Source organism: Nicotiana tabacum, chromosome 9, assembly GCF_000715075.1.
Source record: "Nicotiana tabacum cultivar K326 chromosome 9, ASM71507v2, whole genome shotgun sequence".
NCBI lineage: Eukaryota > Viridiplantae > Streptophyta > Magnoliopsida > Solanales > Solanaceae > Nicotiana > Nicotiana tabacum.
Genome location: NC_134088.1, coordinates 50266922 through 50292262, shown reverse-complemented (window position 1 = coordinate 50292262; position 25341 = coordinate 50266922). Strand labels below are relative to the sequence as shown.

The 25341-nt window shown below is 37.9% G+C and overlaps 2 protein-coding genes across 3 annotated transcripts; both read right to left on the bottom strand.

Annotated features, from left to right (window-relative positions):
- Positions 1–9185: 9185 nt before the first annotated feature.
- Positions 9186–17499, bottom strand: LOC107768252 (uncharacterized). The gene is made up of 7 exons (XM_016587367.2): positions 17096–17499; positions 11602–11712; positions 11263–11361; positions 11051–11161; positions 10673–10976; positions 10191–10330; positions 9186–10104 (listed from the first exon to the last, which is right to left on the bottom strand). Exons 1-7 carry the CDS (start codon positions 17231–17233, stop codon positions 9568–9570), a joined length of 1440 nt encoding a protein of 479 aa, XP_016442853.1. The 5' UTR covers positions 17234–17499; the 3' UTR covers positions 9186–9567.
- A 2158-nt stretch (positions 17500–19657) lies between these two features.
- Positions 19658–23691, bottom strand: LOC107768251 (uncharacterized). Of its 2 annotated transcripts, none has more exons than XM_016587365.2 (4): positions 23547–23691; positions 22080–22287; positions 21046–21954; positions 19658–20743 (listed from the first exon to the last, which is right to left on the bottom strand). In XM_016587365.2, exons 2-4 carry the CDS (start codon positions 22179–22181, stop codon positions 19874–19876), a joined length of 1881 nt encoding a protein of 626 aa, XP_016442851.1. In that variant the 5' UTR covers positions 22182–22287; positions 23547–23691; the 3' UTR covers positions 19658–19873. The 2 variants fall into 2 exon arrangements, with proteins under 2 accessions (XP_016442851.1, XP_016442852.1); XM_016587366.2 differs by having other exon boundaries at positions 23472–23557.
- Between the last annotated feature and the right edge of the window lie 1650 nt (positions 23692–25341).

Here is a 25341-nt window from a genome sequence, read left to right as displayed (position 1 = left end):
CGTCACTACTTCTCTAGGGTTATGCTAGATACTTACTGGGTACGTGTTAATTTGCGTACTCATGCTACACTTGCTGCATATTTTTGTGCAGGTAGATATATGTCTGGTGATCTTTTGGGCACAGAGGCGCGGCTATTGCGCGGACTTATCGTGAGCTATATATCATTTTACGATCCGCAGCTTGCAGAGTCTCCATCAGAGTTATTTGTATTTCTCCTGTCTAATTTGTATCTCAGACAGATGTTGTATTTTATTTTATTTCCTAGTTGATGCTCATGCACTTGTGACACCGGGTTTTGGGGGTGCTTATGGGTTGTCCTTTATTGTAGTTGTGAAAACATTATCAATAACCCTGTAAATTCTATTTCTTATTATTTAATTGATGAAAATTATGGTTTCAAAAATACTAAAATAAGTAATTAAGTTAAACATTCATTGTTTTCTTGCTTGACGGCGATGTTAGGTGCCATCATGACCTCTAGTGGATTTTGGGTCGTGACAGTTTGGTATCAGAGTGTTAGGTTCACTTAGGTCTCACGAGTCATGAGCAAGTCTAGTAGAGTCTTGCGGATCGGTACAGAGACGTCTGTACTTATCTTCGAGAGGCTACAGGGCTGTTAGGAGCACTTCCCTTCTTGATTCCTCATCGTGCGATTTGATTCCTTTGAGGCTTATGCCTTTACATCCTTCCTACTCATTCTTATACGATATTCAACGCTCGTATCATTTGGGTATCGAGGAGATGTAGTGGTACTACAGACGGGGAGCAGGGTGTTTCTCCATGCGCATTCGAGCAGGTTATTATCGTCTTCTTGTGGAAGTAGGTTATGTTATTTCAGCTCAGTAACTGTATTTTTGATGGTTTCAAGGCTACGCGTAGGTTGCTATGATGTTCAAACGTTGTTATCGCACAGTGTTCGTGTAATGGTACGGTGCTTGTCTATATGTTGGGGCAGTGAATGACTTGAAAGGAGGTTTTTCTCAGTGCATGATTCGGAGGTTCAGCATTTTATTTCCAGCGTAGGAAAGGCAATCGGACTATGAATGTTCAAGTTTGGGATAATGGAGTAACGAGACTTGGTATTTTCGAGCGTGGTAGAATTCTCAATTGTGATGTGGTGTCATCATCCTTGTTGAAAGCGTTAAGGTTCGCCGGTGTTATGGTCTTCATTAATTTGCCTTTGGGGCAGGGTAGTGTGAAATGGTGCCGGAGAAGCGGTTGTCCGAGATGGAGTAGTGTAGCGATTTTGGAATCAAATGGGTATTTCTAATGTTGACGGCTCGAGATGGATGATCTTCTAGGAGGCTTGGAGTTGGTGGAAATTTATTAGCTCAAGTGTTACAGAGATGGATTCGGATTTGACGCAACAATTGGGCAGCGAAGGACGAAGAAGGACATGTGGGAGGTGTTTTTGCGGTAGTTGAATTGCTAGAAGGTCAAGTATGAAAAAACAAAGTTGATGAGTTGCTTAAAAGAGAGGGTTTAACCAAAGTGGAAGAGTGGCAGAGTAGCATATGGGTTCCGTGGTAGGATAGACACACGCCTTGAGGAAAGTTTGGAGCCATTTGGGAATTCATGGTGGACAATGACTAGGTCCACAGATTTTATTTGGATGCAACATGACTTCGAGTTTGGAATGTATTGTTGGACTTTCAGTTGATGTCAATGGAGAAGAAGGAATCTCGGTGGGTCTCGGGGTTATGTAATTGTACCTTTAAGCTAAGTAGGAGAGCCCCACTGTCTATGATTGGATTGCATGGTTGTTTGCTTGTGGGGTTTCTGGTTATCGGTGTATTGGTGGGTTATTACAACTAAGGAAAGAAAATATCAGTGGTAATTTGAGCAAAGGATTTGAGGAATGTGTGCTATATTTGGCCTTATAGGTTCATGTTTAGGTTTTGGGAAGACTCAGAGTCTATGCTTTGTGTGGATGTGATGTACAAGGAAAGGAATCCAGCCGATTGCTTCTTTGAGAGGGTGTTCATATGCTAGTAGTGCCTTGGATTTTGATTATATTCGGGAACAAGTCAGAGTGGGTGACTCTCAATAACGGTCCTAGTGGGTTCAAAATTAAAGTGCAGTGCCTAAGAATTTCGGGTCCGTGGTATGATAAAGTATCGAGATTTTGTAGTGGATTATGAAAGAGGCTTGGAGTGTTCTATGTTATCATCGTTCTGTGGTGTAGCATTGGAGGAATGGTAGAAATTAACTTCAAATTCGTAGAGGAATTACCAGAATTGGTGTACCAGTTGAAGATGCGAATGTGCGCACAAGGAGGATATGAGTTAGTTCATGGGTTTTGAGGCAATGTGGTCTTGTGAAATAGGGTCACTCAGGATGATTGCGAATTGGGTTCGTTATATTTTGAATGGAGCTATTATTATTTATAAGGCAAGTCCAGAGTAAATTAGAAGAAGTTGGTTCGGTTAGCAATGGTTGAATCGGCATGATGGTGGCAATGCTCAGTTCCTTCATCGTGTTAAGTTATGCAGGTGATTTTTGGCGGTACATGTGAGGCTTGACGGCCGCCGTAATTTGATTTATTTGGAGGTATTCGATTATAATGGCTTGTTATGTGTAGATGGATCCTAGAAGAGTTATGGTGGTTTAGACCACTACTTGAGGATTGTATTTTCTACGGTTATGGGAATTCAGTCGCGTGTTGCAATGGTTCTCCTGAAATAAGTTAAGTGAAAGGTTTCTATATGATGGAGTCTTTATTCTATTAGTGGTTCAGGAGTTATGATGAAATTCTTGTACTCTCGCATATTGGCATATTAGGTGCAGTGAGCGGCATGGGAATTGGAAGTTGAGGATCAAGGTTGTAGTTCGGTGTAGACAAGAATATCACGAGCTCGGATGAGCAGGAACGAATTCAGATGTTTAGAGTAAGCTGGTATTGTCTTTAGCATCACCTGAGATCGATGTCCGGTGTAAGAGGCTTTGTGTACTGATTTGCGGATTCTCGATTCGCTTTACAGCATTGTATGGCCGGTGGTATGAATGTGCAGACTTTGTTACCTGGTGCGGAAGGTCGTGGGAGCGTATTCCACGGGAAGATTGTATAAATGTGACATGTTGTCACTTGATTGATTGAAGATTGAAACCAAGTATGGAGATTATGGTACTATCGCTAATGTGAGAGCTTAGGCCTGGGAGGCGCTCTATTCATTTAGTTGTGAACTGTGGAAGTTTGTTCCGGATTGGACGGCTGTTCTTATGTGTCATGAGTAGGGTTGTTGTGGATCCTTGGAAGATTATTAGCCCAGTGCGGTACGATCAAAATTGGCTTGAGGTCCGTGGATGGATCTAGATGTGAATGTGCGCTCTATATCAGGCTGGATGTGTTCATTTTAGCATAGCGTTGCTTAGGGAGGGGTCTTCGGGCCTTGGATGTTATTTCTATCGTCAGCTATTCCGTGTAATCTCTATTGTTCCATGTGGGTTGTGAGATGGTATGATTATTCGTACTCGTATCGAGACCCCATGTAGTTTGTGGTGTTGTGAGAATAGGATGGCTCTCGAGATGCAGGTCATTTATTGCACCTTAGTCGTGCTTCAGTTTTGTAACATATGGCGATATCTGTCTCCCCAGAGATGATATTATACACTTGGCATATTGTGGTCGACATTCGGGTATTTCGTAGGTATGAGCATTCTGGCTCGGTAGGTATTTCCTTATAGATTAATATGTTTGGATCGGGTGGCACGCCGCCACCACGGGTATGTTGTTTGTATTGGATGGCACGCCGCCAGGGGTATCATGGTTGGATCGGGTTGCACACCGCAACGGCATCATGCGTGGATCAGGTTGCAGGCCGCAACAGTGTGATGTTGAGTACAATTCCCTATATCTATTCTTGTGTGTTTTGTTTCTCATTTTCTGAGGAAGGTTCATAACATCTTTTCAGTTGTTTAACTAGTTACATGGGTTGAGTAGTTCATTTTCCTTATGTGTCACATTCGAGTTTGTAGCTTTTTGGAACATTATGGCATCATATGAGACTTTTGGCAGTATCTGAGGTAGCTTATTGCCTGAGCAGCTTGTACTGGGTGAGACGAGATTATTGGACCTTCGATCAGTGCGATCGGATTTATATAAGGTATATTAAAGAGCAAATATCGTTGTTCAGTTCAGAATGAAGTAATGCTTCTTTTCAGGAGGAGAGACTCTATGATTTGTGATTTGGAAGATGGTTATGAGTTTGTACAAATCTCTTCCGTCGTGGCAGTATTGCGAGAGTTGAAACAGGGCTTATATATTTTATGAGGTATACTACGGGCTTCGGGTCAGTGGAAATTTCAGTCGTTGTGCTTGGGGGAGATTGCCTTGGACAAATGAGTTATGTGGTGCATGGTGTGATTTCAGCGGAGGAGCATGGTCACGTTGGGTTCAGTGTCTGGTGATTAATACGGTGTTCGTGTGTTAGAATATGGTATCGTGGAGAAACTCCAGATGTTGGAATTTAGCTCTAAACCTTGCTAGCTAAGGTAGCAGGAAGGATCTTCAGTATGGCTCGAGCTAATGTGCTCAACTGGGTTGTGGTGGCATGGGTAGGTGCAGGAGGTGTTAAGCAGTGATTTTGGACAACTCCGGAGTAGTTCTTAGCACGTTCGAGGATGAACGTATATTTAAGTGGGAATAATGTAACGATCCGACCGGTTGTTTTGAGCTCTAGCACTTCGTTCGGCGGTTTGAGGCCTTGAATAACTTCACTTCAGGTATTATGACTTGTGCACATGATCGGAATTGAATTTCGGAAAGTTTGGAGTTGATTCGGAAAGAAAATTCTAATTTCGGAAGCTTTAAGTTAGAGGAATTAACTAAGGTTTGACTTTTTTGTAAACGGCCTTAGAATCGGGATTTGAAGAACCCAACAGGTTTGTATGATGATTTTGGACTTGGGCATATGTCCGGATGGGTTTTGGATGACCCGGGAGCGTTTCAGCGCCTATTGTGGAAAGTTGGCATTTTGAAAGAATTTCAAAATTTTGGATTGAAGGGTATTTTAATGATATCGATGTCCGTTTGGAATTTCGAGCCTGGGAATAGCTTCGTATGGTGATTCTGGTCTTAGGAGCGCGTCCGAATGTGGATTTGGAGGTCCGTAGGTCATTTTGGGGTCATTTGGCGAAAGTTGGAAGTTGGGGGGGTTGGAAGTTTGACCGGGAATAGACTTTTTGATATCGGAGTCAGATTTTGATTCTGGAAGTAGGAGTAGGTCCGTAATGTCAATTATGACTTGTGTGCAAAATTTGAGGTTAATCGAACTTGATTTGATAGGTTTCAGCGTCGAATGTAGAAGTTTGAAGTTCTAAAGTTCACTAAGCTTGAGTTGGGATGAGATTCGTATTTTTAGCGTTGTTCGATGCGATTTGAGGCCTCGAGCAAGTTTGTGTCATGTATTGGGACTGGTTGTATGTTTGGACGGGGTCCCAGGGGCCTCGGGTGAGTTTCAGGGTGGTTTCGGATCGATTCTCCTTGTTTTGTCACTGATGTGCTGGTGTCTGGTTTCCTCCTTCGCGAACGCGAAGGGTCTCATGCGGTCGCGAAGAGGAGTTTTTGGGGCTACTGGGAATTGGCCATCGTGAATGTGATGAAGGAGATGCGAACGCGAGACAGAAGCTGGGAAGCCTACACGAACGTGAGCTGGAGGTCGCGAACGCGAAGATGAAGGATGAGCTGGGGGCTACCAGGCATTAAGCCTTCGCGAACGCAGCTAGTGGCCCGCCAACGCGAAGGGTAGTGGTAACAAGGCTTCGCGAATGTGACGACGAGTTCGCGAACGCGTTGAGTAATTTGGAGTTTGAAATTTTTGGCCTTCGCAAACGCGATGGCCTTTCCGCGAACGCGAAGAGGAGCGGGCCTGGGCAGACTGGTTTTAAAATGGGGTTTGGGTTCATTTCACCCATTTTCCACACGGCTTGAGCGATTGTTTGAGCTCTTCAAGGGGGTATTTTCATCATCTAATGCAAGGTAAGTGACGCCCACATTATGTTAGTGAAATATATGGATTATATGTGGATTTAAACATGAAAATTGGTAGAAATTTGGGATTTTGAAGAAAAACTTAGTAATTGGTATTTTTGGATTTTTACCACGAAATTGGGTATGGAATTGGGAATAAATTATATATTTGAGTTCGTAATCGTGTGAGTAAAGTTTATCTTCAAAAAATTTCTGAATCCGGGCACGTGGGTCCTAGGGTGAATTTTATCGACTTTTCTAGCAGAGTTGGAAATTGTTTAAATTGATTAATTATGGGCATTAGAACACATTTTTATTGGTTTGCACATTGTTTGCATAGTTTTGGATCGACAAGCATTGGTTTGAGGTGTTAGAGTGGCGTTGGAGTCGGCTATGGAACTTCGGAGCGAGATAAGTCTCATGTCTAACTCTGTGAGGGGGAAACTACCCCCAAGGTGTTGTAATTGATATGTGCTACTTGTTGCAGGGGCTACGTACGCACGAGGTGACGAGAATTCGTACGTAGCTACATTCATGTTATTGTCCCGGTAGACTCAGGTTCACGCCATGCTATAATTGTACTATTTGGGTTATCACTTGCTTATTAAATTCTTTTACTTCGCATTACTACTTGAGACTAGACAGACGTAGAGTGGTAGACTTGCTATTGTAGAGATTTGACAAGTTTCATGATTAGCCGCGGAATAATTGTACTCCTCTTATGAATTTCTCCCGCGTTATGCGTTCTCATCGAAAGGCTTCCTCAAAGCTCCTTATAACTCACATATTCCTCGTGAGTGGGATCACGGACCCGTCAAAGCTTCGTATTCTAATGGGATCGGGTCGTTCGCCTCGGCAAGATTATGTACCACACTCTCATGGGAGCGGGTCGTTCGCCTCGGCAGTATAATAGATGTATCTATGGTTCGTGCCGTTCGACCCTCGGTAATGTACAGATTATGATGGGATCGGGCCGTACGCCTCGCCATTTCTATAAAATACTCTCATGGAAATCGTGCGTAATATCTGACAAGAAGTCAGTGTGTCTATGAGTCTTCCTGATTAGAATTATGACAACCTATCTGGTGAGGTTCATTATATATATGTGCTCCAGTTGAGGAGGTAATTGCTAATTGAGAGCTTGAGTCTATTGTAGAGAGGAGGACAGTATCACGTATTTACACTTGTTTAAATGCGTTTATTTACTCTTCCCCATATCTATTTACTCCCTACTGTATTTGTCTTATTGGACCACTAGTAAGTATCGATGTCGACCTCTCGTCACTACTTCTCTAGGGTTAGGCTAGATACTTACTGGGTACGCGTTGATTTACGTACTCATGCTACACTTGCTGCACATTTTTGTGCAGGTACATATATGTCTGATGATCTTTTGGGCGCAGAGGTGCGGTTATTGCGGGGACTTACCGTGAGCTGCATTTCATGTTACGATCCGCAGCCTGCAGAGTCTCCATCAGAGTTATTTGTATTTCTCCTGTCTAATTTGTATCTCAGACATATGTTGTATTATATTTTATTTTCTAGTTGATGTTCATTCACTTGTGACACCGGGTTTTGGGGGTGCTTATGGTTTATCCTTTATTGTAGTTGTGAAAACATTATCAGTAACCCTGTAAATTCTATTTCTTATTATTTAATTGATGAAAATTATGGTTTCAAAAATACTAAAATGAGTAATTAAGTTAAACATTCATTGTTGGCTTGCCTGACGGCGATGTTAGGCGCCATCACGACCTTTAGTGAATTTTGGGTCGTGACAAAAACCAACACAACATGTAACCGGGTAACCAAATCGTCGATAACAGACTCTCCCACTTGGCTCAAAGCCATAGATCAAATCACTCGATAACACACAATACCCATACTCTATTACTGCTATAATACCGGAGTGAGATTCAACTAAATCTTCCATAAGCTCATATAACACAAATCATATAATGCCTCAAATCATCAATTATGCCCTCATTCATCCCCGTGACGGTCAAGTCAACCTTCTCAACCAATCCAAACTCAAATCGCAATACCTTTAACCCACTGGTAGAAAAGAAACCCTCTTCACAACATCATAAGGATCATACATCTGTATATTATCCCCGCAAGTTATAACCCATCTGCTTAGCCTCAAACTGACATCTCTTTATATCCTTTCACAACCACAACCACTACGCATTCACTCAATCTCCCCGAGTCTGAACTCATCAACAAGTCATGAGAATCTAATTCCCTCCACAATTAAACAACATGAAAGATCCCTCAATGCACTCATAACTCGAGACTATACTTCAAATCAAGACATAAATCAAGCACCCAATAGCTCTTTTTACATCTCAAGCAAACTCTTTTCGTCACTTTCAAACCATATGAACACATCCCGCAGTCACATCATACTCATCATACAGCCATCTAACCACTCATTGAGCCATAAATTCCACTCTTAGGAACACTACCGTACATATAAGTCCAAAAGAACATGCTCACACAACTGAAATTACCGTGCTCAAGCTACATTCAAAAACCGGCCTCAAGTCCTCTAGACCGGCCCATCATCAGCACAAAGACGACACATCTCGCACCTCATCCATGGAATCACAAGCCGTTGATGCGCAGCTGATACCGAGCGCTCACATACGCATACAAGTGAGTGGAAGGAATTTAAAGTGATACGCTTCAAGCTGAATCAATGCCGCACGATAAAGAAAGAAAGATTGGAAGTTTATCCTAAATGTCCTGTAGCCTCTCGAAGATAGGTATGGACGTCATCATACCGATCCGCAAGACTCTACTAGACACTTGCTCATGACTCGTAGAACCTATGAACCTAGAGCTCTGATACCAACTTATCACGACCCAAAATCCAACTAGCCGTGATGGCACCTAACCCAACCCACTAGATAAGCCAATTAACAATAATCCAATACCAATGAGTTTTATTGATCAAAGTAATGATAATATAACTGAACTTCTATACAAAGAATTCTCAACGATTGGATTAACTCTTCTTATCTTAAAACCTCTAGTTGCAAACCAAGTATTTCAAATCATTCCCGAACCTCTCGAAACCCAAACCATCTATACGTGCAAGCCATAAAACATAATATAAATCTACTCTATGTCTTAATTCGCATAACGAGATACTATAACTCAAAATAACCAAGTGAATCATTACACAAGTGATGAAAACTGCACGAACTACCATTAATTGAAAATTATATATTCTCATTAAATAATACGAACAGAATCCATTAACGCAGCTCCGCACAAGTTTTTACCTAACTTGCAACGGTCTAGCCTACCTATAAACAAACAACATAAAGAATTTAGTAAACACAATAAAGAATGTGAAAAGATCATATAGAGCATAAATAAATTCAATGGAACTAATTACAACAGGCTTCCAATATGTGAATCAGTAAAAATCATGAAGAAGCCATCCATGGAGAAAGGACGCCTGAGATTAAAAGATCTAAATAAGATCTTTTTCGATACCAAAAGCCACCAAAATATGTCAAGATCTCTATGCTTCTTTCTTTCCCAAAAAATCAAGTCATAACTTCTGCTGCCCTCCTACTTGTTCCATTCATTGAGACAGCAATTGCAAACCAGCTCTTAAATCCTCTAATGTGATTGTAAGTAATTCATCCGAGTCTATACAGTCAAAAGTGAGTCTCAAATCCAAATTTTCTCTTGCATTAACCAGCATTGGATCCACTAGACCTCCATTCATCTCCATGCGCAGCTTTTCAGCGGTTTCTTCCCCGATAAGTGTTGCAACAGCATCAACACTACATGAAGGATTCAACTTAAATCCGTATAACAAGCTGCTCTCAGCTTGATTAGTCATTTTAAGATGAAGAATTTTAGCTAGGTCCTTCGAACTAAAGTTTTCAAAATGAAAGAACTTCGTAACTCTTCTACAAAAGCCTTCATTAGAGGAGATTACACGCTTCATTGGTTCGCTATAGCCTGCAAAAATGACTACAATTTTTCCACTGTCCATGACAGACATTATCTCCTCTAGCGCTTCCAAACCATAATCCTTATCATCTGACTTCTGCATAGGTATTAACCGATAGGCTTCATCAACAAAAAGAATCCCCCCTTCAGCTTCTTGGATCTGCAGATAAGTTCAGGGACTCGTTCACATATGATCCAAATATATAGGAGCAAAATATCAAAAACTTTAGAATCACAGAAGTGTACCTTTCTCCTCGTCTTTGGTCCTGTATGACCAACAAATTCACCAACCAGATCAGTTCTCTGCACTTCCGTCACCTTTTCAGTTGGAAGAATCCCTACCATATGAAGTAACTTCCCAAGAATCCTAGCAACCATAGTTTTCCCTGTATAGTATATCACAGATGTATAAGATATCAACCTGGACGATATTCATCAAATACTTGAGCAGAAAAATAAATACGTCCGGGCAAAATCTCAAGCCAATACCACAATGAAAACCATTAGTAATATAACCGCAATTAACATGGTATCTATTTTTTCTTTTACGATTTAGTAAACCTAAACTTTTGTCTCTTAATAACTATGCACCTGGTCTTTGAGATATGATAATTGAGACAAAGCATTATGCAGTATTGAATAGACGAGTTGCTCCGTCTGATGACTGATGCTTTAGAATGTACAGCTCAAACTCTATGTTGTAAATGCAATGACATAACCATGATTACCTGTACCAGGGTTTCCAAGAAAAGCCATATGAGGTGGTCTTCTTGCACCAACTTTAAGCCCTAGGGCCTGACGCCTCTCATCCAAGAGCATCCCCTTTGCCCATTTCCGGAGTTGCTGCTTAAGCTCATGTAAGCCCACTATTTTAGACAATTCATTTTCAAGTTCATCCATTTTTGCTTTTGTCTGGCCACATGCTTCAACAGCTTTACGTTTCCTTTGTTCTTCAAGATGCCAATTGAGAAGTTCGCGCAATTTTTCATTACCAGGTCCTTGAGAGAGATGATTTATTGGAGTCATGCCCTCCTGCATTCCATATACCTATAATTAGTAACGGTCATAAAAAGAACTCAAAATCATTGAAAAATATTCTATAATACATTGTCTTCGGCACTACAATTAGCATCATGCTCTAACAATGTCTTGACCGTGGAACAGTCTTCAGCTCGTAGAGAGTGCCAAACAGCAAGATGCAATGGAGTCATCCCATTCTGCAAGAAAGCCGCAGAAAAGTGAGAAATCAAATAATAGAAAAAGAAAATAAAAAGCCATGTTCAAGCTCAATCATAACCGAAGCAGTACGAATACACACATTTGCTTTCGCTTCAACGAGAGCACCATGAGCAAGAAGCATCTTTACAGCTTCATTACTACCATTCTTTGCTGCCATGTGCAATGGGGTCTCTCCATACTGCAATACACAAAATAAGTCCATTTGTTACAACTGACAATGTGAAAAATAGTCAACAACAATAACAATAAACCCAGTGTAATCCCACACAGTGGGGTCTGGGGAGGGTAGAGTGTACGCAAATCTTACCCCTATCCTGTGAAGGTAGAGAGGTTGTTTCCGATAAGACCCCCGGCTCCACAAGCAGAAACAACAAGCAGTAAAGTGAAAAATACTCAATTAATAGAATGATGCACATACCATATTCTTGGCTTCCATCTCCAACTTTTCTGGCCCAGACCAACCAAGCAAAAACTTGAGTATTTCAACATTATTGTAACCAGCAGCAACATGAAGTGGTGTCTGCACCATCTGCATCCCGATAAATTGGAAATTACATAAAGAAAATGCTTTCCGCAGAAACTTGGGTAATCTTGCTCTGACAAAAGACTATGATCAAATAAAAGTTACATATAGTTACCCTTGTAACTGTTTTGAAACATAAATCCCCTTGTTTTATTCTTTCATTCTAGGACATTCGTATGAAAACTTAAAAGCCCAGAAGATTAAAAGTCAAAGATAATATATTATCCTCTTTAAAGAGGATTAGATATCATAGACGAAGTCACATTGCCAATATAATAATTTAACTATATCATAACAACAGTAATCTTTTTTTTCAATCAAGAGAATAATAGTCATCTACTTTAGACGCAAAAGCACCTCCAAAACAAGAAATATCTCCCACCTCCGCAATCAAAATGTCAAAAGGGTGTAGGAGACCAGATATTAAAGACTAACAGATGGTCCACATCTGGAAGAAAAATCAATATACTCATTTAGAAAAACTTGGGCAGCATAGACATTAAGAGTCACAGAGCCACCAAAAGATAACACATCTACATTAAAATCTTAACATAATTAATTCTGAGTTTTTCACTTTTTCATTTTCTCTTTATGGTTATAACAACCAAATAATCACTCTATTTCCAACAAGCATACCTACATAACAATGGCGACCTAGTGTTCCTATGATTTTTATAGGCAATTCAGGTAGAGGTAGCAATGATAGGACTACTAATGCTGCAGAGTTGAGAAAATCAATGGTTCATAGCTAGCCAAGATATTTCTTACAGTTTACCGTAATATGATAACCTCCCTTGTTCTTTTTGTAACAATTCTTTTAACCCATTCCCTCCGTTTTAATTTATGTGAACCTATTTCCTTTTTAGTCTGTGCCGAAAAGAATGACCCCTTTTCATATTTGGCAACAATTTACCTTTATGCAATGATTTATAGCCACACAAAATAATGTGCCTCATTTTACACCACAAGTTCAAAAGTCTGGCTCTTTTTTTAAACTTTATGCCGGTCAAATAAGTTCACATAAATTGAAATAGAGGGAGTATTTATTATTAATGTACCAAGTTGTGATTTGACTAATTTTTCCTTTCTAATATACTCTCTTGTTTAACCAGGGGCGGATCTAGCGCTATAAATACAGGTTCAATTGAACCCATAACTTTCAACAAAACCCGGGAATATACTGTGCAAAATTACTGAAATATGATCATATATTAGTGTTTGAACCCATAGACTAAATGAGGCTATGGGTTCAGTGGTAAAACTGATGGGCAAAGTTCCGCTCATTGCATGGAAGACTGGAGTTCGAATCTCTGTGTACACAATTTTTATTGCAATTTTATTTGAGTTACTGTTTGACTTCTTTGTTACTTATGGGCTTTTTTGCCCCTTCCCATTTAAAGAGGTCCGTTTCTTATCCTTAAAAGATGACGACCCACCTAATTAATTTTATTCTTTAATGTGTACTTCATTAACTTGTGGGGCTTAATAATAATTATAAAAAAGTTGGTCTTCACAAAACTTTAAGAGATCAAAACCTTCCACTTTTCAGAAGGTTCATCAGTTCCCAAATTTTTAAAGCTAGGGTTTCAAAAGAATCAAAGCAAAGGCTCTTCTTCAGTTCTTCTTGGACATAAACTGCAATCAATCCTCTTCTTTAGTTTTGTTGGTATGCCTCTATTGCTCTTTCTCAATAATAATGCAATAATATTTATTAATTATAAGTTACAAAATTTGCCCCTGCTGTTCTTGGTTCTTGCATTTTGGTTCCATATAAGAAACGGGTCAAATGGTTTACTCTATTACTTCACTAATTAAAGACTTTCTTTTGGATTCATTTATTTTAACTGTTAAACTCATGTTTAGCTCACAGATAGTGAATTTTAGTGATAAACTGCTATGATTTTTTTTGTGCTTCAACATTTGAGTTTTAAGGATAAATTTAACTTTTTATATCATATTAATTACTAGTCACTCCTTTCCTAAACTAATCTTACTTTTCTTTTCTTTTATTTTCTTTTGGACGACTCTCTAAGAATTTGAAACAGAAAGTTCATTAGTACACATGCTATGACAGTTAGGCCTAAGGAATAACTCCATTCTTGTTGTGCTGAAGAAATTAGATATTGTATCATATAAACTCCAACTTCATAAGTACTTAAGTTGTTGAAATATCGATTTGGTTAGATTAAGTTTCAATTACACCTTGAAGTGTAATTTATTTTTTGTGATTTTTAGGATCTTTTTAGTGAGGGTGGATATGATCACGAAATTTTTCAAGGCTATTCCAACTCCTCAAAGTTCTGGTTCTGGTTCTGGTTCTAGTCCTCCTACGCCGAGTTCTTCTCCAAGTCCAATTATTCATGACAATATCAATCCTTCGGCAGGATCAAACAAAGAGAAAATGTTGAATTTGAATCTTGAACCTGATCCCGCAGAAAGAAAGCAAATTTCAGAGTATCCTCCGAATTTACGTGACCGAGTGAGGAGATATTATATTCAACAAGGACCTTGTCAACCTCGTAATTGTAGTTTTCCAAAAAGAGATTTTGGTAGATTTATGCGTCAATTTAATGGATGGTTAGAATATAGTGTTAAAGTTGAAGCAACATTTTGCTTATGTTGTTACTTGATTAAAAATGAGCATGAAGGACATGGAAAAGTTGGGGATTCTTTCACAAAGAGTGGTTTTAGAGCTTGGAATAAAGCTACAGAAAGGCTTAACGCACATATTGGAGAGGTGAATAGTCTTCACAATCGATGTTTTAAGATGATGAGAGATTTAATTAATCAAGAACAATCAATTCTAACCTCTTTTGACAAGTAGTCTGAAAAAATTAAAAGTGATTATCGAGTTCGGTTGAATGCTTCGATTGATGTGGCAAGATTTCTTTTAAAACAAGGAATGTCTTTACGGGGCCACGATGAAGGTGAAACTTCTACTAAAAGAGGAAACTTTGTAGAACTCTTACAATGGTATGCAGATAGGGATGATGAAGTGAAAAAAGTTGTGCTACAAAGTGCTCCACAAAATAACATGATGATTGCTCCAAATATCCAAAAAGAGATCGTGAATGCTTGTGCGAAAGAAATAATTAAAGCAATAGTTGAAGATTTAAATGGAGATTATTTTGGAATTTTGGTTGATGAATCTTAGGACGTTTCTCATAAGGAACAAATGGCTCTTGTTCTGCGGTATGTCAACAAAGAGGGAAAACTTATTGAGCAATCCCTTAGTATTGTTCATGTTAAAAAAACAACTTTATCGTCATTACAATGATTTGCTTTTAGAGCACTCATTGAGTCCATCTCAAATACGGGGACAAGGTTATGATGGAGCTAGTAACATGCAAGGAGAAATCAATGGTCTTAAAACTTTAATTCTGAAAGATAATCCTTCGGCATATTGTATACATTGCTTTGCCCATCAATTGCAATTGACTCTTGTAGCCATTGCAAAAAAACATTGTGATGTAGATCAATTTTTTGATATTGTTGCTAATGTCTTGAATATTGTTGGAAGTTCTTTTAAGCGTAGGGATATGCTACGAGAGGATCAGGCAAAAAAACTAGAGGAGCTACAAGTGCTTGGTGAAGTTCATACAGGAAGTGGACTAAATCAAGAACTTGGACTCCAAAGGCCAGGTGATACCCGATGGGGTTCTCATTTTAAGACAGTGCGTAACTTTATTGCATTATTCTCGTCAAACATTAATGTACTTGAGTTTCTTGCAAGTGAGGGTGCAAATTATCTTGAGAGATCAGTGGCAAAAAGTCTAGTGAATGACATAAGATCTTTTGAGTTTGTGCATATGATGCATTTGATGTTAAAATTATTAGCAATCACAAATGATTTGAATATAGCTTTGCAAAGAAAAGATCAGGATATTGTAAATGCTATGAAGCTTGTTGGTTTCACCAAGAGGCAATTGCAAGTGATGAAAGAATCTAAATGGGAATCTTTCATAGATGACGCCTCTTCATTTTGTTCCAAGCATGATATTGTGATCCCTGAAATGGATAAGAACTATCATCTTGGAAAGTCAAAGCGTAGGAGTTCAAGTGTTACATATTCTCATCATTTGCGTGTCGAAGTTTTTAATACTGTTATTGATTTGCAACTTTCGGAGCTTAACAGTCGTTTTGATGCGGTGAATAGTAATCTACTTCTTGGTATGGCTAGTTTGAGTCCGGATAATTCTTTTGCAAATTATGATAAAGACAGAATTATGAAACTTGCTACACTTTATCCTCATGAGTTTAATAGTTCAAAGCTTGAAGATCTCAGTTACGAGCTTGACAATTATATTCTCTTTGTGAAAGAAGACAATGATTTCTCTAACTTGAAAGGACTTGGAGATCTTTCAGAAACACTAGTTAAAACAGATTTGTACAAGACTTGGAGCCTTGTGTTTTTGCTTGTGAAGTTAAGTCTGATATTGCCTGTCGCTACTGCAACGGTAGAAAGAGCTTTTTCTTCAATGAAGTACATCAAAAATGACTTGCGTAGCAGAATTGGTGATGAATTTTTGAATTACTGTTTAGTTTGTTATATAGAAGATGAAGTATTTGAAAGTGTACCTAATGATGTGATTATTGATCGTTTTCAAAACATGACAACCCGTCGGGTACAATTGTAATGGTGATATTTATTGAATATATATTATGTTAGATGGTTCGGTACTTGTTACATATATATTAAATATCATTGTTCGCATTTCATTCGGTTATTATTGTATAGTACCTTGAGGTATATCCTAGAGTCTAAATCTTGAACCCATAAAGTTAAATTCCTGGATCCGCCTCTGTGTTTAACTAATTCCGTAAGCATCTTCCCAAAGGAAATAAACTGCTGTGAAGGAGACAGTTCCCAAGTGCTTTAACGCGTTTTATACATAACAATAAAAGCAGATACTATGTTGGATATTGTTTTTACCTCAGAAGAATGGGAAAGATTCCCATTCTTTTTCCTGAATCAGCCAACCATATGCTCTTTGAATATATTACGGGCCATAAAGTCGAAATATTTTTGCATATTAGTGTACATAAATCGGAGCCGAGGGTCTATTAGAGATAGACTCTATATCTCCATAAGGTAGGGGTAGGGTCTGCGTACACACGACCCTCCCAGACTGCATTATATTGGATATGTTGTTGTTGTTAATGTACATAATCAGATCTGGGGAATTGGCAGATGCACACATAAACCACTAACCAGATTGTATAACAGAGTAGTTCCCAAGAACCCACATTTTCTTTGGCCCAAAACTGGATCCGCAAACACACATTTTCATTTATGCAAACGAATTCAGACCCCAAAAAAAAAAGACAAACAATGACAAAAAAATAAAAATAAAAAGAAAGAAGAAAAAGGTAAGGAAGGAGATCGTACAACTGGGTTACGTTCATTGAGAAGAGAAGGGTTTCCGGAAAGAAGCTTTTGAAAGGCAAGTAGATCCCCAGATTGAGCGAATCCGTGAATGGTTGTGGATCTATAGGATCTTGACCGTTGATCTCGTGACCTCTGCATTTTCTCGTCGTATTTTTCCCTATCTCCGGCAGAAAGAGGAGGGGGGGGGAATTAAATCGGGGGAAGATAGGCCGTCGGTGGATTTGGGTTTCAGGGGAATTATCTACAAATAAGCCACGGTGATAGTGTGGTAACAATATTTCCAAATCTAGGCTGGTTGTCGGCTAGTTGGCTTCCTTTCCTGCTTGTATCCATTCATCTTGCACCTTACCCTGTAACCTATAGGCTATAGCCCATTTCCTCCCCCGTCTCGACTTTATGTTACTATATGAAGAATTAATTATTTTTTAAAGATTTTAAATTACTTGCTAGCAAACTATATAGTTGTACTATGCTAGTATTGTATACATCTTTTAATTCACCAATATACCCTCATTAGTTGTTGCCATCATATTAAACTTGAGAACATTTTCGTCCATTCAACAAAATCCACCAAATTTACCCTTCATTTCCCTCTCTATAGCTCTTTGGCGGGAAACACAAATGGCCTCAATTTTCCATCTTCATCCATATTGGTTTAGTTTTCTAAATTCTTTTCCGTATCTTTTCTCTTGACACCAAGACAAATACCAGCAATTAGTGTATTCTTATTAAGAGTTCACTATTAATTTGTTCTCCATTGGATTGTTTTTCTCCTGAACACGAGACTACCCTGTAAAAAGTAAAAAATCTTTATCTTTGTGGGTTTTTGTTTGTCCTTCTTCTGAATATGTAGCAAAGCTTGCAAAATCAATCAATTATCATGTTGATTTGGCGGTTCTAAAAAATACTTCTTGGACTTTTCTTCAGCAGATTTTATCTCCAAAGGCCTTCATCGACTTTTCCTTGATAGTTGTGGCAGAACCGGTGGAACCACCACGGCACCACCACCATTTGTCTCTAAAAATCACAACTTCGTTGTGAATGTGAACCAAAAATACTTGTAACATTAATGATACTTCTGTTACATCTACAGGAAGGGGTTCTACAAAATTGTTCTTGAAAATAGAAGATGAAGGTTACTTAACAATTCAAAACTCATCTCTGCGACTGCAAATTGTAATGAGAATAGAGGTGAATGGGTGTAGAGATAGGAATGAATCCTGAAAGAGTGGGATTTAGCTTTTAGATTAATGATAAGATTTTGTTAAAAAAAAAACATACAACAGTTTTTGCCTGCTTGCTCTTGATTGTTACTGATTAATGGTATCTTAAAATTCATTTAAAAAGAGGAAGCCCAGATTTAAGCTTTCAGTTTTTTCTTAATGGTTGTAAGGCTAGATAATTAAACAAGGAACTTTGAGACACTTTTTTTGCTGCATTCAATATTTATATCCTTACTAGGAAAGAATTAATGAAAACAATAAAACAATTTAAAATATTCTTGTAACTAAATATGCTGTTTTTCCTTTTGTTGTGCACAATTGCATTTACATTTTACAGGAACCCATAAAAAAAAGATGCATATATATTTTACAGGAAATAAGAGTAATGATCGTTTGTGACATTATAATTATAATAGAAAGAATAAGAGGCAAATACTTTTGTTGGCCAAATACAGTTTCTTTAATATGCCTTTAGGTGCCTCGTGGAAACAAACTTTTAGGAACAAAACAAGTATGCTATTAATATCCTGTCTTACGTATAACTCAAAGGAGTAAATCTCCCACTCCTAATCAATTGTATTGAAAATTGAGTACTCAATATTATACTTTAAAATTTCAAATTGCCACATACAATTGGATATTTGATAGTTCCTTAAAGTGTTTACTTGTCTTTGAAGGTACTATAAAACTTCTCTTATATTATTTGTTGCTTGCTTATGTTTCTGATATAATAAGAGCAACTACTCAGCTGGGCACTGTAAAATGATACTCAAAAAGGAATGACGGGTCGCTTTGCTTGAAGATACACATTTTCTATATTTTATGGGTATTGCATTAATAATACCTCGTTGTAATCGCTACTTATAGTTGACTAAATAGCAGTAGCGTTGTAGATTCTTTTTAGGTCCTCTTTTGCAGATATTATACCATCCTACCATTTTATTTGATGTATCGAAAAGCCTATTGGTTATGATAGTCTAATTTCTTATCTATAGATGGAGCACTATTCCATTGGCATCAGAACACTTAGAAAAATAACAAGCAGGATGCTTAATATGTTGGCATATATATAGAGAGAGAGCACGCGCGTTATGGGTGTTAGAAAAAGATACATTTTTTTCCATCAATATATGACGACTAGGGTTCTTATGAGAAAATTTTCTCTACATCTTGGAAAAAATTAGGAGGTTGCGGACAAAAAGAATTCATCTACTTCGTGTGGATTTCCGACTATCCGTGTCAGTGACACAAGTCGTGCTTGTTATAGATTCGCTTCCACTTAGGAAAAACCCGCAAGTCTCTTAAACTAGTATTTTTTTATTAAATATTACATGGACAATTGACATGAACATCATTTCAACTTAAAGAATATACATTTCATAATCGTCTACATTTTTAATAAGATAACATTGTACATACATGTTCAAGAAAGATGATACAATTTTACAATTGCAGGCCTTTGTGTATGTCATCCTGATGCAAAAGGCTTTAATTTGATGTACGCATTGAATTCAAGAGGCCTCCCTTAATGGTGTGAACCTGAAGTTTGATAATTTCAGGCCACCATTCTACATGAATTCACAAAACCACATACTCCTAGCTGAACTTGACACTGCTTGTGTAATATCGTCAAAGATATCACCTTGAATCCACAGGTGTGGGGAAGCAAGATTGATTTAGTTGCCACGTTTAGGCTTCCTGAAAAGGACTTGGATCTGTTCAGCACCATTTGGCTTCTTTTGTTGACAGTGCTCGACCTATTTTCTTTGGTTACTTGCTTAAGGCTCGAGAGAGAACTATTTGGTTTCTCTTTAGAATAAACTAGTTCAAAGTTATCTTGTGGTCGCTTATCCTCCAGAGCATTCAAGATTGGCCTCTCATCATGTTCCACTTCAGAGATTTTCTTGGCCTCGTTAAGGAAGCCAATAGCGCGCCATGCATCTGCAACAAGCTGAAAAGTATTATTCGTCGGAGGCACTCCCATCTCTTCCATAATTTGGAGGAACTCTTCAGCTTTCCATGGTTGTTTTGCTTCTCCATAACCCCATATGAGGGTCTCAAAGGTTTTCAGGTTTGGGGAAACATCCATTTTGGACATCCTTTCAAATACCCTCAGAGCATACTCCATTTGTCCAGCGCTGCACCATCCACTGATAATTGTCGTGAACATTACAACATTTGGATGTACACCTGATGAAGCCATAACTTTCAAGAGCGCTTCAGCATTTTCAGGTTCTCCAGCACGCACATAGCCTTTAGCAAGAATGCTGAATGCGTGGCTATCAGGTTCTATACCGGCCTTAATCATGTCATCAAATATCTCTTGGCATTTATCCATAAGTCCAGCTGAACTCCATGCATTCATGATAGTACTAAATGTTATCACATCTGGTTTCACTCCAAACTCTTCCATCAATGTAAGTGTCTGCACATTTAGATCAATGAATAAGAAACATGTCATGTTCAGAATGACGTGGCACTCTTTCTTTCTCTCATTTTTTTCCAGAAGGCTTGAAGCTACAATAGAGTGAGTTTTACCCTTTTTTAATAGGCTTGGTATCAAGGGGTACTTGGTCTTTGCATGTGAAAACTGATACTAACACATGCAAAACCAAAATTACCAATAAGTACACGGAAAGGAATAATAAATAATGGTTGTTACATTCCTAAAATTACACAATTTAATGTTCAGTAAATTGCTGATGTAAAACCAATATGGGTGCATACCTCATCAACACCATTAGTTTCAGTGACGTCGAGAAAGCCTTTGATAAGAGAGTTGAATATTACTAGATTAGGATGTACACCAAGATCCTTCATCCTGTAAACAAACCTTAATGCTTCGGTCATATTACCCTCTTTACAGTACCCATCCACGATAATACCACTTGTTCGATGATTTGGTGCCACTTTGTGATTTTGCATTTGAAAAATCATTGCTTCAGCTCTAGCAGTCTCCTTGTTCCGAGCATAAGCCGTTGCTATAGTATTGTAAGTAACAACATCAGGTTTTACACCAGCTGCAACCATTCTGTGAACCACATTCCAAGCTTCGGCTATTTTGTTCTTGTTACACCAAGCTCTAACCAGAATATTATATGTTCTGTCATTAGGTTTCACATTCTCTTCAAGAGACATTATTTCCAACAGTTTCAGAGATTCTTCAGGCATACCAATGATTCCAAACCCTTTAATCAATGTATTATAAGTGCTGGTTGTGGGCTTACATCCTTTCTCCCTCATTTTCTGGAACACTTTCATTGCCTCCTTAACATTTCCGGATTCTGAAAAAGCATTTATCATGGCATTGAAGAATATGGAGTCGGGTTTTAGTCCATTTTGCTCCAATTTAGAGAGAAGCAACGGAATAGACTTGAAACGTTTCTGGAGAGTCAAGGCAGCCAAAACAGTTGTATATGTCACAAGAGTTGGCCGATGTCCTTCTTCGGTAAGACCCTTGAGAATTGAGTGGACCTCTTGTGGCTTTTTCCTCTCAATCAAAATATTCATCAGTTTTGTTCTTGAGCGAACAATGTGGCAACTCGTACTTCCCCAGCAGGCAGTGCAGCGAGATTGACGTGGAGAATTCGTCGTAGCTGAAACAAGAGGAGCTTGGTTTTCATGTAGATGAGATTCCTGCAGAAGAAAGATATAAATAAATGGTATCTTAACAGAGAGCTTAAACCATATATACATACAAGAAATAAACTGGACGTATAACCAAGATGTAATCAAAATCCATTCAGTTGTGTGCCCAATACCATGGTGGAAGATGCAAAAATCTTCGACTTGCTCGGACTTGTTCCGTTCTTCTTTTTCTCAAAAATGATAGACTTGGCTACCTCATTTCCAAATTCTCCCATATTTTTCTTATCCAATTCTTAATTTTACTGCTGCTTATGAAGATAGCAATATAATTGCCTTATATCTATCCCGCAGAAGTTTACCGCTGCCTCAAGGACATTTTTCCTGCAAAATGGAGACTTGTTAAGGGTGTGTTTGGTATGAAGGAAAATATTTTTCAATTTTCCTATGTTCAAAAGAAGGGAAAATATTTTCCAAAACTCTTTTTCAACCTTCCCCACCCTATTCCCCATCCTCACGACCCCACCAACTTATACAGGAACATGAAGAAGGAAAATTCATAAAATTAGGGATGTTGGGGCGTGGGGGAGTATATTTTAGAGGAAATTTTCAATACTCTTTTCGATAAGTAAAATGTTGAACAATAAAAACTGAAGTTTGAAAAGCTAAATGGGGCCACAGCCCCAACTTTCCCCTAGTCCATCTAGCTTTACCCTTGGCCATGCTGGTATTGTAAAAAAATTCATAAAAAGGTATCCAGTTGGGCTACAACATCTTTTCAGTATTCAAAAGCAAAACTTGGCTAAGTAAGGACAAAATCAAGTTTTAGATGCAGTTGTTAGGAAAAAAGAGCAGCTTCCCTGTATCATGTTAGCACCATTGTATGCAGTGGTTGTGCAAAGTAACTAAGGTCATAGTGATCCTCAGTGACAAGATTTCAATAGAAAATTTATGTGCAATTTTACTTTTATCTACTACTCATGCTAGACACTGAAGTAATTAGTTAATCCCCAAACTGTAAGGAATTTGCACAGTTATCTTGAAAGCAATAAATATGCAGTTGCAAGATTCTAGCAGTCTATATTAGACTTAGCATAAAGTGCCAGACAGTGGGAGTCCAAGGGAAAACACATTAACCTATCGATAAGAAGGGGTTCACAAGAGATGCTGAACTATAAATTCTTGTCAACAGGTAGTGTCAATTACTTCATAGGAGTTGCCACAAAACTCAAAGATCAAATTAGAGACAAATAAATTAACATAAACTAGGCCAATTATAAACAAACCCAAGAACTTGAGAGTATGCTTTGAACCACTCTACTGAAGTTTGCATAAACTCAAAAGAGAGAACAGGACAGATGATCCATGAATTTAGCAACAAACTGAGATTCCTTGCTCAAGAAATAAATTTCAAACGGTTGTAACTTCGAGTCTGTGACTCACTTTATTATGCTACTGAGTTGAATTATAGTGCTTAAAAATCTAAAGTTTTCACCCATTCAAGTACGAGAGGATCCAACCACAAGAGGAGCCCAACTAAACAAGATCACAAAAGAGCAAACAATTACCATTATACAGATAAAGCTAATTCAGTAGCAGAAAACGCAGAAACTTCAGAGGGGTTAAGGGTGGAGGGGACTTACCTGTTTAGTGTGAGGAGAGAAGAGTTGCATGGTTGCAGAGTTAGAATCAGCATGTAGGACATACGCATATGTTGGTCCGATCTTATCCGCAAATTTTATCTGAAATCACAAAAGGAAGCTCCAGATTTCTTCTTCTATTGAATTTTGAATCAATAGCTAAATTTACAAAGTCTAATATTTGTGGATTGGTATTTTGCCACGTCATTTTACTTTAGTTTCTTCTGTTGACTCATTTTTTCTTTTCTATCGGGCATATCATACGCACATTTGTTCGGGAAAAAGGCCCAAAATTGGACCAACACACAAAATAAATCTATTTTATTACGTGGAGCATTAATGGTCATCCACGTTTTCAAAATTAGTGCATTCTTAGTCCAAGTCCAACAGAAAAGTTATAAAACTAAACGGGTCCAACCACTTGCACTTACACGACTCGTTTCTAAAACCAGAAGACACCTCAATTATGAGCCCGTTTGGATTAGCTGATTTGAAGTAGCTGATAATTATTAAGTATTGAAAAATATTTTTAAGTGTTGAAACTGATTTAATAAATAAGCAGTTACGTGTTTGGATACAAGTGCTGAAATCAATAATAAGTTGCTGCAGTATTTGATAAAAAAATGTTGATAAGCTCTTTTTCTGTTAAAATGACTTAAATAACCTTATAATTGTTTACACTTATAAAGGCATAATTTCTTCAAAATTTTAGATTTTAGATTTTAGATAGATTCAAATACAAAATATTCTATTTGTCATTTTATTTTAAATATAACTGTACTTAGATAAGATAATTTTTATGATAAATATAATTTATTTTATGATAAGCATATAATCATAAGTTATAATAATTAATAAATTGACAAAAGTTTCTCAGTAAAAAATGAACCTAAATAGGACAAAATATTTGAAGAGAAACAAACATTGTCTTCATCACCACAACACTTAGAAATAAATACACCAAAAAATTGATATGTCCTCATTTATTACATTCAGTTCAAAGATTAATACACAATTACATTGATACAAATATGCAAAGGAATAAAGGATTCGCTTATCTTAAATAGTCAATGAGAATTGCTGACTTGAAGAGGCGGGGGGGGGGGGGGTTAGGTTGAAAAAATACTTGAGGCAGCGAGTATCAATGTAAGAGTTTTGTTCTAAAAAGAATATTTTAAGGATAAAATAGTAAAAATTTTGGTCAAACTTAAAGTGCTTATAAGCTAAAAATTCATAAGTTGGGGGTGACCAACTTATGGCTTTTGGCTTATTTTTTACTTATAAGCACTTTTAACTTTACCAAACGCGTAGATAAGCCGAAAAGCGCTTATAAGCTAGTTTGACCAGCTTATAAGCTTAGCCAAACACCCTCTATGTGTATTTCTTCACCAAAATAACCTGATCAAGAAGAATCAATAAGAGATCATAGAATAGCAGAAACCATCAGGTAATTACGCTTCTTCTCCACACAATCCGACCCTTTCATCCTTCCTGGCCGCTCGCAGTGACAGTTCTTACTCCTTTTCAACCTCATCGTTTGTGTCACTCATATCTCTCTTTGTTTTGTGTTTTGTTAGATTAAAAATTAAAATAAGCAGAATACATCGACTGGAGGTGAATCTAAATTTGTTGAACTAATAAAAGTAGAAAAAAAGGTCTTAAGTGGCGATTGATCCTTGATCCTTGGGTAAATAAATTAACACCCAATCAAGTACAACATTTAACCTTTTCGGACCATTGGGGCAGCAAATAATATTAGATCAATTCTAAAAACTATGTACATAAAATATTTAGCTTG

Bases quoted from the DNA above. Each gene is read 5' to 3' on its own strand.
- LOC107768252 (XM_016587367.2), bottom strand. From the start codon at position 17,233: ATGCAGAGGTCACGAGATCAACGGTCAAGATCCTATAGATCCACAACC. The intron at 11,713-17,095 runs GTACGATCTCCT...ATCGGGATGCAG, and splicing joins TCAATGAACGTAACCCAGTT to ATGGTGCAGACACCACTTCA. The intron at 11,162-11,262 runs GTGTGTATTCGT...GCTTTCTTGCAG, and splicing joins TCGTTGAAGCGAAAGCAAAT to AATGGGATGACTCCATTGCA.
- LOC107768251 (XM_016587365.2), bottom strand. From the start codon at position 22,181: ATGGGAGAATTTGGAAATGAGGTAGCCAAGTCTATCATTTTTGAGAAA. The intron at 21,955-22,079 runs GTATTGGGCACA...TTTCTTCTGCAG, and splicing joins TTTTTGCATCTTCCACCATG to GAATCTCATCTACATGAAAA. The intron at 20,744-21,045 runs GTATGCACCCAT...CTAAATGTGCAG, and splicing joins AAACTAATGGTGTTGATGAG to ACACTTACATTGATGGAAGA.